We start from the raw sequence: 14,109 nt of genomic DNA on the forward strand, positions 1-14,109 counted from the left end.
CTTTCAGGCCTTGTTCAGGCTTTGGCTGGGAGGGGTACTCAACCACACACTGAGCATATCACTATACAAATTAAGGGTGACCACTCTAATACTTGGGCTAGCTCACCAAGTTTTCAGTCCACTTTATCCCTTCCATATTTCTTACACACTAAGCTAAACAGTCGTAGCCGAGCACATATATAAGACTCAATAGCCATGCAAGCCCATCAATCATAACTTCATTTATTTTTTCTTTAAACCAACTTCAAAATTCCATAAATTGAGATACATGTCAATGGTTGTATAGAGGTTGTGATTACACTGTTGATAATCTTTTGGCATTGCTTCTGCAAGTGACTAAAAACTTATAGAACAAAGGTTCTCATCCCTTGCAACTAGCATAAGATAACCATCTATAAATCTTCCAATAGTAAATATTTTTGGTGCGGGTTTGCTTGAAAGAAAATAAACACAAGATTCAACCACCCTTATAACAATGCCCACAACATAACCACTTTCACTGTCTCCATAATTCTTAACCAAGAGATCTGGAAGATGACACTACTCCAACATGGAATCAATTCTTTCTGGCATGGGTGTAGAGAAAATTGCAAAAAACTAAAATTTTTGCCATATGGAGCACACTAAACAAGAACTCTTTGTAATTGTGGGTTTAGAAGATTGGGAGCCAAATTGTGAAGCCCAAAAGTGATTCAGGAAAGCCATTTTACAATCTAACAAGCTCTTCATGATCCTACAAACTGTGATTTCATCCCTTTACTTTTAATAGTTTGAATGACTTCATTAAATTGATTTGTTCAAAGAAATAAAACATCTTCAATCCACCAATTATCAAGTTCGTCTTTAAGTTTTGAGTTCATAGCTTTATTCACTAGAAAATTCAAGTCCTGTACATAATCATCACCAAAACTATGGTCTTCTGGATTTATGCAGGCATTCTAGGCAATTGCTTTTGAACATCCTTTCAAAAGTTGTAACTTTGTAAAAATTAAGAAGCTATGCAGGCATTCTAGGCAACTACTTTTGAGCATCCTTTCACAAGTTGTAACTTCGTAAAAATTAAGAAGCTCAGAAAGGCCTCAATTTTTGACATTAGAATCACTTGTTCAAGATCATCACTCATTTCACAAGTTACCTAGTTCAAGATCATCACTCAATTTTTAACATTCTTTCACAAGTTGTAACTTTGTAAAAATTAAGAAGCTATGCAGACATTCTAGGCAACTGCTTTTGAGCATCCTTTCACAAGTTGTAACTCTGTAAAAATTAAGAAGCTAAGAAAGGCCTCAATTTTGGACATTAGAATCACTTGTTCAAGATCATCGCTCATTTCCAAGGAATGATTACCACAAAATACTGGAGCAGCATTGGTGTTAAATCAACCTTCCATCACTAACTTCAGCAAAAAAAAAACCTTCCATCACTAACAAAATTTGACTATTTATTCAGAAGTTTGGGTTCGCCTGGAAGATTGCCTAGTTAAATATGGGGCTAGTCACAAGTGTCTCTTTCGCCAGCTTGGGGTAACGACGCAACTAGTGAGGTTCCATTGAAGCTGCAATGGAGCAAGGGGTTATAATCAAAAAGGAAAAAAGAAAAGCAAGCACAAGGAGACACTTCTATTACAAGGAGAGGTAAAACTGTTGAAGAGGGAAAGAATGTAGGTACAGATTCCATATAAATTCCATTATATTGAATATTAGGGGCCTTAATGATTCCTTAAACAGAAAGAGGTAAGATTGTACATTAGAAAGTTTCAATTATCAATTTTGTGTTTATGAAGGTGATTGCTCTGGCTCTATTGTAGCACAAGTTGTGTGCCATTTTATGTTATAAAATTTTCAAGTATCAGTTTTCCCAAAACATGGAGAAAATCTTTATGTAGAAAACTTTTGTTTTTCAGTCCCTCACTCTTGCTTGATATCATGGATCTAATTCATACCTTGCTAGGAAAACATAAATAATCCCAGCCACTATTGAACTAATCTAGAAGATCGAAGCCTTAAATTATTTTCTTTCATCTTTTAACAACTATACAAGGGGCTATCTAACAAAGAACAAAAATACATAAAATAGAAAATAAAAACTCATTCAGACATTTTCACAAACACTACATATGCACTCGTTGATGTACCTCAATCTTCTTTCATTGATTCCCAAAGAGCCCCTCTCGAAGCCTCTTGCAATCAACGAAGTAAGCGAAACCATATGCCAAGTTCTTGAGCGTGGCCTCGTGCAGCTCCAAATCCGACGTGGCAGTCGCGTCGGTGGAGAAGAAGACCCTAAACCCCCTGACGAAAGCCTCACGCGCCGTCGTCTCGCAGCAGAGGTTAGTCATGACACCCGTGACGATCACCTCCTCCACACCCATCTCGCGCAGCTGCTCCGCTAGGCGCGTGTTCCTGAACGCGCTGTAGGTGTTCTTCCCCACCACCATGTCCTCCGGCAGCTTCTCGAGCTCCGGCATGAGCTCCGCCTCCGCTGTCCCGTCCATGATGAGGTCGCCGTTCCACCACTCCGCAAGCATGCCGCCGTCGGCGTCCGTGTGGGAGTGGCGCGTGAAGATGACGGGGATGGAGGCGCGTCGGCAGAGCTGAATGGTTTGGAGCAGGTTGGGGAGGATTGGGTGCGCCATGGAGGAGAAGTAGTTCTGCACGTCAATCACCAAGAGCGCTGAGGTTTTGGGGTCTGGGTTTCTCTCTCTCTTCTCGTATTTCTTGTACGACCCCATTATTGGTTTCTTGTTTTTGTTTCTGTTACTGTTTCTGTTACTCCTGTTTTAAATGACGTGGACCGTCCAATTGATGAAGCCTCTTTATAACCGTCAGCTCAGAATGGCGCCACATGTAAGAGTCCGATTTCTTTGGGATTGTCTTGGAAAAAAGTGGGACCAATGGGCCCATTTAAGTTAAATTTTACGCAAAATGTGAAGATTACACAATTTTGACCACAACTCGCTACGTTATATGGTGAGCTATGAATGGTAAAAGTATGATCGCACATGAACCCACTAGGCTACCACTATACATCTACCACTTACTACTTGTCACATGGCGAGTTGTAGCCAAAATTGTATGAAATAATATGATGTTAACATTGCTCAATTTTTATCCACACCAAGATGGAATTATCCAAAGTCTACAACCTTTGTTCAATTCACATTTTCTCCGAAAACCCACTTCAAAAAATTTCAAATGGCTCCTAACATCATCGCTGGAAAGGCTTATGTCACTGTTTTGGCGGGTAACGGGGACTACGTGAAAGGTGTAGTTGGCTTAGCCAAGGGCCCGAGGAAGGTCAAGACCAAGTGCCCTCTTGTGGTTGCAATTTCGCCTAATGTCTACGTTGAGATATTGGTTTTACAAGGGTGCATAGTTAGAGAAATTGCGCCTGTGTATCGATCTGAGAATCAAACCCAGTTTGCCATGGCCTGTGTCGTCAATTACTCCAATCAAACTCGGTTTCACGTAGTTTGCTTTCTGTGAGTGACAAGAGGGTTTAAAAAAAAAAAAAAAAACTGTGTTTGTGGGCTTCTAACACGTGTTATCTCAAAAAAATTGCATACGAGGTTGTTTTCTTAATTTTGAATTAAGGGTATGTTCGGTAGTAGATAACATGTAGTTTGACCAGTGGTGACTCTAGAAATTTTTCTCGAGGTATTTCTTAAGAAGTATAAATTATATAATCTAATAAAAAAGAAATTTATATATTGACAATAACAATAATAAAAAAAACACGCAAACACATAAAATTTACAATTACCTTCTACGAGTTTTTATATTTTGAAATCGGTGCATGATAATCTCAATATCAATGTTACAAGCTACATTTCTTTCGATGTACACAAGTACACAACCAAACAATCATTAATCCATTGAATGTAGAACAAATTAAGAAACAAAATTTAATTTTATTGGCATACAAAAAATTGAGGGTGTTCCCAAAATTTTTTTGAAGGGTAAACAAACAAAAAATTTTAAATTATTATTATATATAAAAAAATTCAGGTCAGTGTGGTCCTAGAACCACCTTGGCCTTACGGTGGCACCGCCCTTGAGTTTGACTGCTGTTATGAAATAGCAAAGAAATTCCACTAAAAGACTCACTAAGTCAGAGTTAGTTTTTGTTTAATTTTTTTTTTTCTGACTTAACAATTTTAAACAAGTGAAAGTTTTTTACTAAAATGATGGATAAATGATGTGGTCTGAGGATATTATAATTTCTCAAAAAAGTGTCTTTCTTCCAAAGAAAAAAAAAAAAAAAAATTCCACTCGGTCCCTTGAATCCTGATTTTCCTTTTAAAATGGAGCCTTAAACTTGTCTATATCTGTAACCAAACAAAGTTCTTATATTTTATAAATTTCCCTGGTCTAGTCTAAGGTTATTCTTTATCTTTAATGAAATTTTAGTAATCTATCCTATTCCTATTAAATGTTTGTACATAATTGGTACAATATATACTTCTAATTTTTTAAAATATTTAATATATAATCTCTTTTTGATTCAATCATATGATTTATTAACATGTTTTTGTTACCCAATTGCATGATTTCAACAGTTTTGAAAATTGTACTTATGTTTGATGGCGACATTCAAGTGTTTGAAAACATTGATCATCTCGACTTACCAGACAACTAGTTCCATGCCGTTATGGACTGCTTTTGTGAGAAAACTTGGAGCAACACTCCACAACACAAGATTGACTATTGTCAGCAGTGCCCTGACAAAGTCAACTGGCCTGCTAAGCTTGGCCCCAAGCCTCCCCTCTACTTCAATGCTGGCTTCTTTGTGTATGAGCCTTATCTATCCACATATATACCATGATCTCATTGACACCCTCCAAGTTACCAATCCTACCACTTTTGCTGAGCAGTTATATATTATTTCCCATAGTTATTTTGGTCATTAGAAAACATACCACAAAAAATTTGTGTGGCCAATTTGATTGGCTTTGCAAGATCCATAATGGATCTCAAAATTTTGGGACTACTAGAAAAATTTGTGTTTGACCCAGTTTGGGACATGTGGATTGCTTTGATAGATTCATATCAAGCTACTTTCTAGCCATTGGATTAATAGGCTGTGGATGTGGGTCATTGGCTTGCAAAAATGAGCACATAAATCTCTGACTTCGTTTTCTTTAATTTGTGGTGAATAATATTAGTAACTTATTCTTGCAGGACTTTTTGAACATGTTCTTCAAGAATATTTACAAGCCAATTTTCCCAGTTTACAATCATATGCTTGCCATGTTATGGTGCCACCCTGGGAACATTGAGTTTGTAAAAGTCAAAATTGTTCACAACTGTTCTACTATGAGAATCCACTTTGTTCAAGTAACAATCTCAGGTTAAATAAAATCTGAACATTTTTTGCTTGATATGTAATACTAATGGAGTACATTTTGTGTGTGTGTGTGAGTGTGTGTAGGGCTCTAACCCATGGAGGTACGAGGGTGAGGAAGAGAACATGGACGGGGAGGACATTAAATTGCTAGTGAAGAGATGGTGGGACATATACAATGATGAGCCATTGGACAACAAGAACTCATTGGCTTTTGTAGAGGCTGAGACTGGTGCTAGAAAAATGGCTTGAAAAAAATTCTTGATGGCGCTTTTAAGTTTTAGTGGCAGCTGTTCGCTACATCAATGCCCCATTTGCTGCTTAGTGCTTGTTAAGTTCGAGAAATTATTGTGTACTCTCGAAATATCATAAATGTGTACTCCCTTCTCTCATATGAATGGTGAGTCCCACTAATTAAATTCATGGTGGGACTCACTATTTATGTGAGAGGAGAGAGTCCGCATTTATGGTACTCCGGAAGTACCTAATAATTTTCCGTTAAGTTCAGTACAAATGATTTTGTGTAGGACTAGGGTAATACATGGTTGGTTTTATATTAGTAAGGTTTGGAATGTTCTTCCGTTTTAAGTCGAAGCCTCAAACTCTTATTCTTATGTTAGGAGTTTTCGGACCATTGATCTTACTTTCGCTTTGTTTTCTTTTTTTCATTTTTACAATTAATAAGAACAAATATTTTGGTGTATACAAGTTGTTAATTCTCTCTCTCTCTCTCTCTCTCTCTCTCTCTCTCTCTTCTTCATTAATTGTTATGTCAGCAAATGTCCAACCTTGGCTTCTATTGTTGACATGTGATGTTGGTACTGCCTAATATGATGATGAAATTATCAAATGTGAGAAAACAATTTGAGTACCATTGAATGTGAAAAAAAATACAATCAAATGTGATGTTAGTATTGACTAATATGACAATGGAACCATCAAATGTGTCAAAAATGAGGGAACTACAAAATGTGACAAAAGTGCAGTTACATGTGATGTTAGTACTGCCAATGTGACAAGGAAATGTCAAATGTGAGAAAATAATTAAGGTATCACCGAATGTAACAAAAATATGATCAAATGTGATATTGGTACTATTTAATGTGATAATGGAACCATTAAATGTGGGGAAAAAAAAAAAGAACCAGCGAATATGACAAAAGTATAGTCACATGTAATGTTGGTATTGCATAATGTGAGGATGAAACCATCAAATGTCATGTTTTTGTAACCTGGTATAGTAGGTTGCCTACTAGTTGGCACCGTATCCCAAAAAAAAGGAGGGGTATTGTAAAATTACCCATTGAAGTAATAACATTCTAGCCAAGAGTCTTATAATCAACTAGTTGACACATCCTAATGTGTTCATGACATCTAGATTTCAAACTCCCTTCCCTCGTTGTAACTATTAAATTATAATAAAACAAAATAAAAGTAATAACACTACACAAAAATACTAAAATTATATGAATTGAGTGTGGGGAAATTCAAAATACATTTAAAAAATGACTATTGTGGTGCCCCAACCCTACTAACGTAAATAATTATGGGAGTGGATTTGGGCTCCAAATCTATTTTTTTATGGGATCGCTCATAGTCCTACAAATTTAGCCTCAAATAGAGCCTAAACAGCCCAACTACAAGTACCCTCGTGATTTCTAGCCCAAAAACCCTTTCCTTCTCAGACTTAATCCCTTACCATCTCTCGTATATCTCCCTCAGTTCTTTGATCCTCTCTCTTTGTGTCTATTCTTCTCCTTTCTTCTTAGTTCGTAGTTGCTCTTTTCTTCTTTTGTTTTTTTAGCAAGCTTTTCACCCCTATCCCCTTTTGCTTATTTGCCCTCACTCCACTTATATAATCTCTTCTTAGAGGGGGGGGGGGGGGGGGTGTCCAATTATTACCATTTTGCCAAGTTCCATACAATCCCACTTTCACTTAGAATCCTAAGAAATCATCACGTCTTCTAAGTATTCTCTTGAAACTTGTTCTAGACGCCAAATAGTGCTCGGTGCCGATCTAAACTTCTCTACTTCCTTGTTAATTTAGTACTGTCTTACCATCAGCTGTTAATAATTGATGGTACACTCCTCACTTCGGCTCAGGCTTATAAGTGAGAAAGTGGGGAGGGATCTTTGCGATGTGGGACAAAATGAAAGTTTCCAAGGAGTACACATGAGTTTCCCTGGAGAACAAAAATTGCCCACACACCAGTATCAAGAATTGAATCTCCAAATGAGAAAATCGCCGAAAATGTTTTATTTGTTTGAGCTCCTATGGTGCAGAAAAATAGACAAGCATACACTTGAAGTATGAAAAGTATAAATGAAGATGCAAAAGCCATTTTTACAACTCTGAGTGCTGAGTTTTTCTAGTGATGAATGCTTTAGTTTCTCATGGCCTAAATGAAGTCTGAAGTGTGTATTTATACTCTTACAAATAGAATAATAAACAAGTAGTTGATGGTAAGACATTGAAACTACAAGACTGAAAGAAATTTGACATCAAAATCTGATTTAAAACTTCTATCAATTGTGGTCAATTGTAATAAATCATATCTTTAAAAGCATTAATCCATTAAATTAAATTAAATATTCCCTAAAAATGTTAGCTTAATAGGTTATATTTCTTTAATATTTAGAAATTATGGTAGTCCTCATCTTGGGGTATTATTTCTATAACTTTACGTTTAGAAACTTCTCAATGGATTATTACTGTGTGTTAATAGATTATTAATATGCATGATCTGTTGTAAGGAACTAGATTCATGTCATGTGAAGGTGCTCATAACCTAAAATACTTATTTATTTTTTGACTTGAATCTAATAAATTATTTTTATGTTATTAATTTGATATAACTAAATGAGTAAAAATGTAAGTTAGTATTAATGTGTCGAGGGTATTTCCTCTCCAACTTTCCCTTAATTTAGAAACCCCCCCCAAAAAAAAAAAAGAAAAGAAACCCCCCAAAAAAGAAAATTCACAATGAATTATTTCGGATTAATAGATTATTCATGTACATTATCTATTATAGAGAACTAGATTTATGTCATGTGAACATACTCATCAATATAAGTTAATATAATTATTTATTTATTTTACATGAATTTAATTTTTTATTTCAATTTTATTAATTTAATATAACTAAATGAATATAAATTAATTTAGTTAATATGAATGAATATTTTTAAATATACTTCATTGCACAAAAAAATTGTAAACATTAAAATGATAGTGGACAAACTCTAAGTGCTGAGTTTTTCTAGTGATGAATGCTTTAGTTTCTCACAGCCTAAATGAAGTCTGAAATGTGTGTATTTATACTCTCAAAGATAGAATAATAAACAAGCAGTTAATGGTAAGACATTAAAACTACAAGAGTGAAAGAAATTTGACATATCAAAATTTGATTTAAAATTTCTATCAGTTGTTGTCAATCGTAATAAATAATTTCTTTAAAAGCATTAATGTATTAAATTAACTTTAATATTCCCCAAAAATGTAGCTTTTTTTTTTAGAGAGAGTTTCAACTTATGGTGTCCGCTTCTGATGATAGCTCTTTATCATCAGACTAAAACACCAATCAGTTTTTGGTGTAGGCAGGAATTGAACCCCAGATCTCCTAAACAATTATCAGAGATTTTATCCGTTGAGCTAATTGGAATCCACCCTAAAAATGTTAGCTTAGTAAGTTATATTTCTTTAATATTAAGAAATTAAGGTAGTCCTCATCTTGGGGTATTATCTCTATAACTTTACTTTTAGAAACTTCACAATGCATTATTACTGTGTGTTAATAGATTATTAATTTGCACGATCTGTTATAAGGAACTGGATTCATGTCATGTGAAGGTACTCATTACCTTAAATACTTATTTATTTTTAGACTTGAATCTAATAAATTATTTTTATGTTATTAATTTGATATAACTAAATGAGTAAAAATGTAAGTTAGTATTAATGTGTCGAGGGTATTTCCTCTCCAACTTTCCCTTAATTTAGAAACCCCCCAAAAAAGAAAATTCACAATGAATTATTTCGGATTAATAGATTATTCATGTACATTATCTATTATAGAGAACTAGATTTATGTCATGTGAACATACTCATCAATATAAGTTAATATAATTATTTATTTATTTTACATGAATTTAATTTTTTATTTCAATTTTATTAATTTAATATAACTAAATGAATATAAAATAATTTAATTAATATAAATGAATATTTTTAAATATACTTCATTGCACAAAAATTGTAAACATTAAAATGATAGTGGACAAACTCTAAGTGCTGAGTTTTTCTAGTAATGAATGTTTAAGTTTCTCACGGCCTAAATGAAGTCTGAAGTGTGTGTATTTTGTACTCTCACAAATAGAATAATAAACAAGCAATTAATGGTAAGACATTAAAACTACAAGAGTGAAAGAAATTTGAGATATCAAAATCTGATTTAAAATTTCTATCAATTTTTGTCAATCGTAATAAATCATTTATTTAAAATCATTAATGCATTAAATTAAATTAAATATTCCCCAAAAATGTTAGCTTAGTAGGTTATATTTATTTAATATTAAGAGATTAAGGTAGTCCTCATCCTGGGGTATTATCTCTATAACTATACGTTTAGAAACTTCACAATTTATTATTACTGTGTGTTAATAGATTATTCATATGCACGATCTATTATAAGGAACTAGATTCATGTCATGTGATGGTACTCATAATCTAAAATAATTATTTATTTTTTTACTTGAATTTAATAAATTATTTTTATGTTATTAATTTGATATAACTAAATGAATAAAAATGTAATTTAGTATTAATGTGCCTCAAGGGTATTTTCTCTCCCACTTTCCCTTTAGAAACCCCCAAAAAAAGAAAATTCACAATGAATTCTTTTGGATTAATAGATTATTCACGTACATTATCTATTTTAGAGAACTAGATTAATGTCATGTGAATATACTTCATCGATATATGTTAATATATATAGTTATTTATTTTACATGAATTTAATTTTTTATTTGGATTTTATTAATTTAATATAACTAAATGAGTATAAAATAATGTAATTAATATAAATGAATATTTCTCTTTTAAATATACTTCATCGCACAAAAAAATTATAAACATTAAAATGATAGTGGACTTACTCTGAGTGTTGAGTTTTTCTAGTGATGAATGCTTTAGTTTCTCACAGCCTAAATGAAGTCTGAAGTGTGTGTATTTATAATCTCACAAGTAGAATAATAAACAAACAGTTAATGGTAAGACATTGAAACTACAAGAGTGAAAGAAATTTGACATATCAAAATCTGATTTAAAATTTATATCAATTGTTGTCAATCGTAATAAATCACTTCTTTAAAAGAATTAATGCATTAAATTAAATTAAATATTTCCCAAAAATGTTAGCTTAGTAGGTTATATTTTTTTAATATTAAGAAATTAAGGTAGTTCTCACCACCGCACACCCTTGCGGTGGTCACTCCACAAATATAAATGCTTGTGGGGCGTAGAGAGGGGCTAGGGCCAGGGTTCAAGTTTCCAGGAAGGAGCTTCACACATATATACACTTAGATTATGTTAGAGTAGAAATTCTATCTTGTATAAAAAAAGAAAAGAAAAGAAATTAAGGTAGTCCTCATCCTGGCGTATTATCTCTATAACTTTACATTTAGAAATTTCACAATGGATTATTACTGTGTGTTAATAGATTATTAATATGCACAATTTGTTATAAGGAACTAGATTCATGTCATGTGAAGGTACTCATAACCTAAAACACTTATTCATTTTTTGACTTGAATCTAATAATTTTTTTTTTTTATGTTATTAATTTGATATAACTAAATGAGTAAAAATGTAATTTAGTATGAATGTGCCTTGAGGGTATTTTCTCTCCAACTTTCCCTTTAGAAACCTTGAAAGAAAGAAAATTCACAATGAATTATTTCGGATTAATAGATTATTCATGTACATTATCAATCATAGAGAACTAGATTAATGTCATGTGAATATACTCATCAATATAATTATTTATTTATTTTACATGAATTTAATTATTTAATTCGATTTTTTTAAAATTTAATATAACTAATTGAATATAAAATAATTTAATTAATATAAATGAATATTTTTAAATATACTTCATCGCACAAAAAAATTGTCAACATTAAAATGATAGTGGACAAAACATCCTTGAAAATAGTACCATAATAGTCATGAATCATTGCAAAAATTCAAATGTAACAAAAAACAATTCCCAAAACAACTATATTAGTACTTCGAAATCTGCTATCTGGGTAACTGATCAAAGTTACTTAGGGTTTGTTTGGTAAGAGGATTTAAATATTGTTTTTTGTTTTACATACCATAAAATGGTGGGTCCCACACTTCTCTAAATTGTGTCCTATTTTCCTTATTCAAACCAGGATTTTGAAAATAGCTGATAGGGTGTTTTCAAAATACAAAAAACGTTTTTAATAGTATAGTTGTAAATATAATGAAAACAGTGGACCCCACAGATTTATCCAAACTCTTCTATTTCTTAAATTAAGGAGCTTATCTTTATCACAACAAAATCTCATGCTTCAAATTTGAAATTTATCATTATCCAAAAATAAAAAATACATGAGCTCTATCCTTATCATTATCAACAAAAAAACGTAATCTATAGATTTTATACGATACTTTTTGTAAACTTACAAAAAAAATAAAAAAATAGAAAGGTCTCTTAAACATCTTTTTTTGCTTTTTGTATTTTGAAATTTGTTTTTAAAAGTGGGAGCCAAACACATATAATGTAAAAATTATCTGAAAACTATTTTCAATTTCAATTTTTTGAAAATCGTTTTCGTATTGTTTTAAAAACAAAAACAAGAATCCTCCCACTGAGACCCTTAGACATTTAAAGCTAAATCTCGCTTGGGATAGCTTCAAATTGAGAATTATACCATAACATTAGGGCACGAATCAACAACTTCAAACAAAATGAAAATTGAAATCTCTATCTACAAATGATGGGAATAAAACTAATCAAAAATCTGTTAAAGAAGAGAGACAGTACCGAATTGCGGCTAGATGAATTCTCAGGGCGATGAGTGAGGGTGTGGACGAAGTCTTGGCTTGATTTTGCAAAGGATTTTAGTTTGTTCGCAGCCAAGGATGCAAGCTCCATTTTTAGGAACCTAATCAATCATTTTAAAAATTAAAAATTCCATCAAATCACAAATTTCTTTTCATTTCATTGTGTAGTAATGTAAATGGAAAATAGAAAAAAAATTGATAGAAATCAAAATTGAAGGGTAATCGGACTTGCAGAACGTTGAAACAGCAGATTAGGGAATTCAAGGTGGCGTGATGGCATCCACAAAAGTGAGAAACAGAGAAAGAGAAACCCTAGAATAGAAGAGTTTAGAGATCTTCAAAAGCATAGATTTGAAAAGTGAAAGTGGCAAGATTGATACATTATATTATTGTAAAACTTGCTGTAGCAGTGTAAAAGAAAAAAAAAATTCGTACTTAAATTTTGTTTTTTTGTCCCTAGATTTTAAAAATTTTGTTTTTATTCTTAAATTATTAAAAAAATTTATTTTTCGCCTATAAACTACTGGAAATTTTTCATATTTTGTCCTTAAACTTTGAAAGATATATTTTTTTCATCCCCAAATTATTAAATAAGCTTTTTTTGTTCTAATTTTGTCTCTAAACTATTGAAAAAAAAAAAAACTGAATCTTTACAAAGTTTAGGAATGAATTTTTTTGTGATAAAATTAGAAACTAAAATAATATTTTAACTAAAACAAAACGGTGTATGTAAAATGTACCAAGAACAAAAGAGAGAGAGAGAGAGAGAGAGAGAGAGAGAGAGAGAGAGAGTGCTTTTCTCAAAAAAGAAAAAGAAAAAGAAAAGGGAATTCTGCTTTTGTTCATTCTAAATATACATTTTATCTTTTATTCATCTGTCAAAGACTTTACTAATTGAGCTAACTGAAACCCACGTTCCAAATAAACACTTAAAATCTCAATATATCCTGGTTCAAACCTTTATGGAGCCATTGGTTTGCTAATTGCTTTCTCAAAAGAATAAAAAAAAAAGTTGAAAGAAAGAAAGAAGAAAAGTGGTTTACTAAATTTTGAGGTTAGCAAAGATGGAGCTTGAATTTTGAGTTGGGATGTTGAAGTACAAGAAAGAAAATTCATGAAAATCCAAATAAGTATCTACTAATTTATCAATCATATGATTTACATTCGCTTTCACTTTGTCACTCATCCAAACATACTATTGCCCCGCTATTTTTATTTTATTTTTATAGTAAGTTTTTGTTCAAGTTTTTTGGGCTAATGATTTATGAATTGTGATTGTTTGGACTGATATGTGGTTGTTTGGGCTGATTTGTGATATTGTTTGTGATAATTTGTGGAGTTGTTTAGGCTAATTAAGGGGGCCAAGTTTTATTTTCCTTTGGCCCAATTTGAATAAAGGTCTAATATATCTACAATGTGTTTTTTTCCTACAACTCAGAGAAACCCCTTGGGCCTTAATGTGACTCCATCCCTGGAGGTTAGGTTATTTCTTATTGGCTCCAACCACTAATAAGAAATAACATTTGTACTTGTACTTAACCTAAATAATCAAATAAGTAACGTGTATTGCACTTGATATGACACATGTCTCCTTCAACCCAATACACCCAATTTGATTGACATCCCTATGGGGCTATGCCCAATAGCTCACCTCACCAGCTACCATCATCTCTCAC

At 32.4% G+C, this 14,109-nt stretch overlaps 1 protein-coding gene and 1 pseudogene across 2 annotated transcripts; one reads left to right on the plus strand and one right to left on the minus strand.

Annotated features, from left to right (window-relative positions):
- Positions 1-1,074: 1,074 nt before the first annotated feature.
- On the minus strand, positions 1,075-2,779 carry LOC142627057 (nicotinamidase 2-like). 2 transcript variants are annotated; one of them, XR_012842751.1, is made up of 3 exons: positions 2,135-2,779; positions 1,415-1,555; positions 1,076-1,383 (listed from the first exon to the last, which is right to left on the minus strand). XR_012842751.1 is itself a non-coding variant. In XM_075800855.1 (2 exons), exon 1 carries the CDS (start codon positions 2,729-2,731, stop codon positions 2,147-2,149), a length of 585 nt encoding a protein of 194 aa, XP_075656970.1. In that variant the 5' UTR covers positions 2,732-2,779; the 3' UTR covers positions 1,075-1,555; positions 2,135-2,146. The 2 variants fall into 2 exon arrangements, 1 of the variants encoding a protein (XP_075656970.1); XM_075800855.1 differs by having other exon boundaries at positions 1,075-1,555.
- Positions 2,780-3,194: 415 nt separating this feature from the next.
- Positions 3,195-5,595, plus strand: LOC142628375 (galactinol synthase 2-like; annotated as a pseudogene).
- Positions 5,596-14,109: the final 8,514 nt, after the last annotated feature.

This window comes from Castanea sativa, chromosome 3 (assembly GCF_040712315.1).
Source record: "Castanea sativa cultivar Marrone di Chiusa Pesio chromosome 3, ASM4071231v1".
NCBI lineage: Eukaryota > Viridiplantae > Streptophyta > Magnoliopsida > Fagales > Fagaceae > Castanea > Castanea sativa.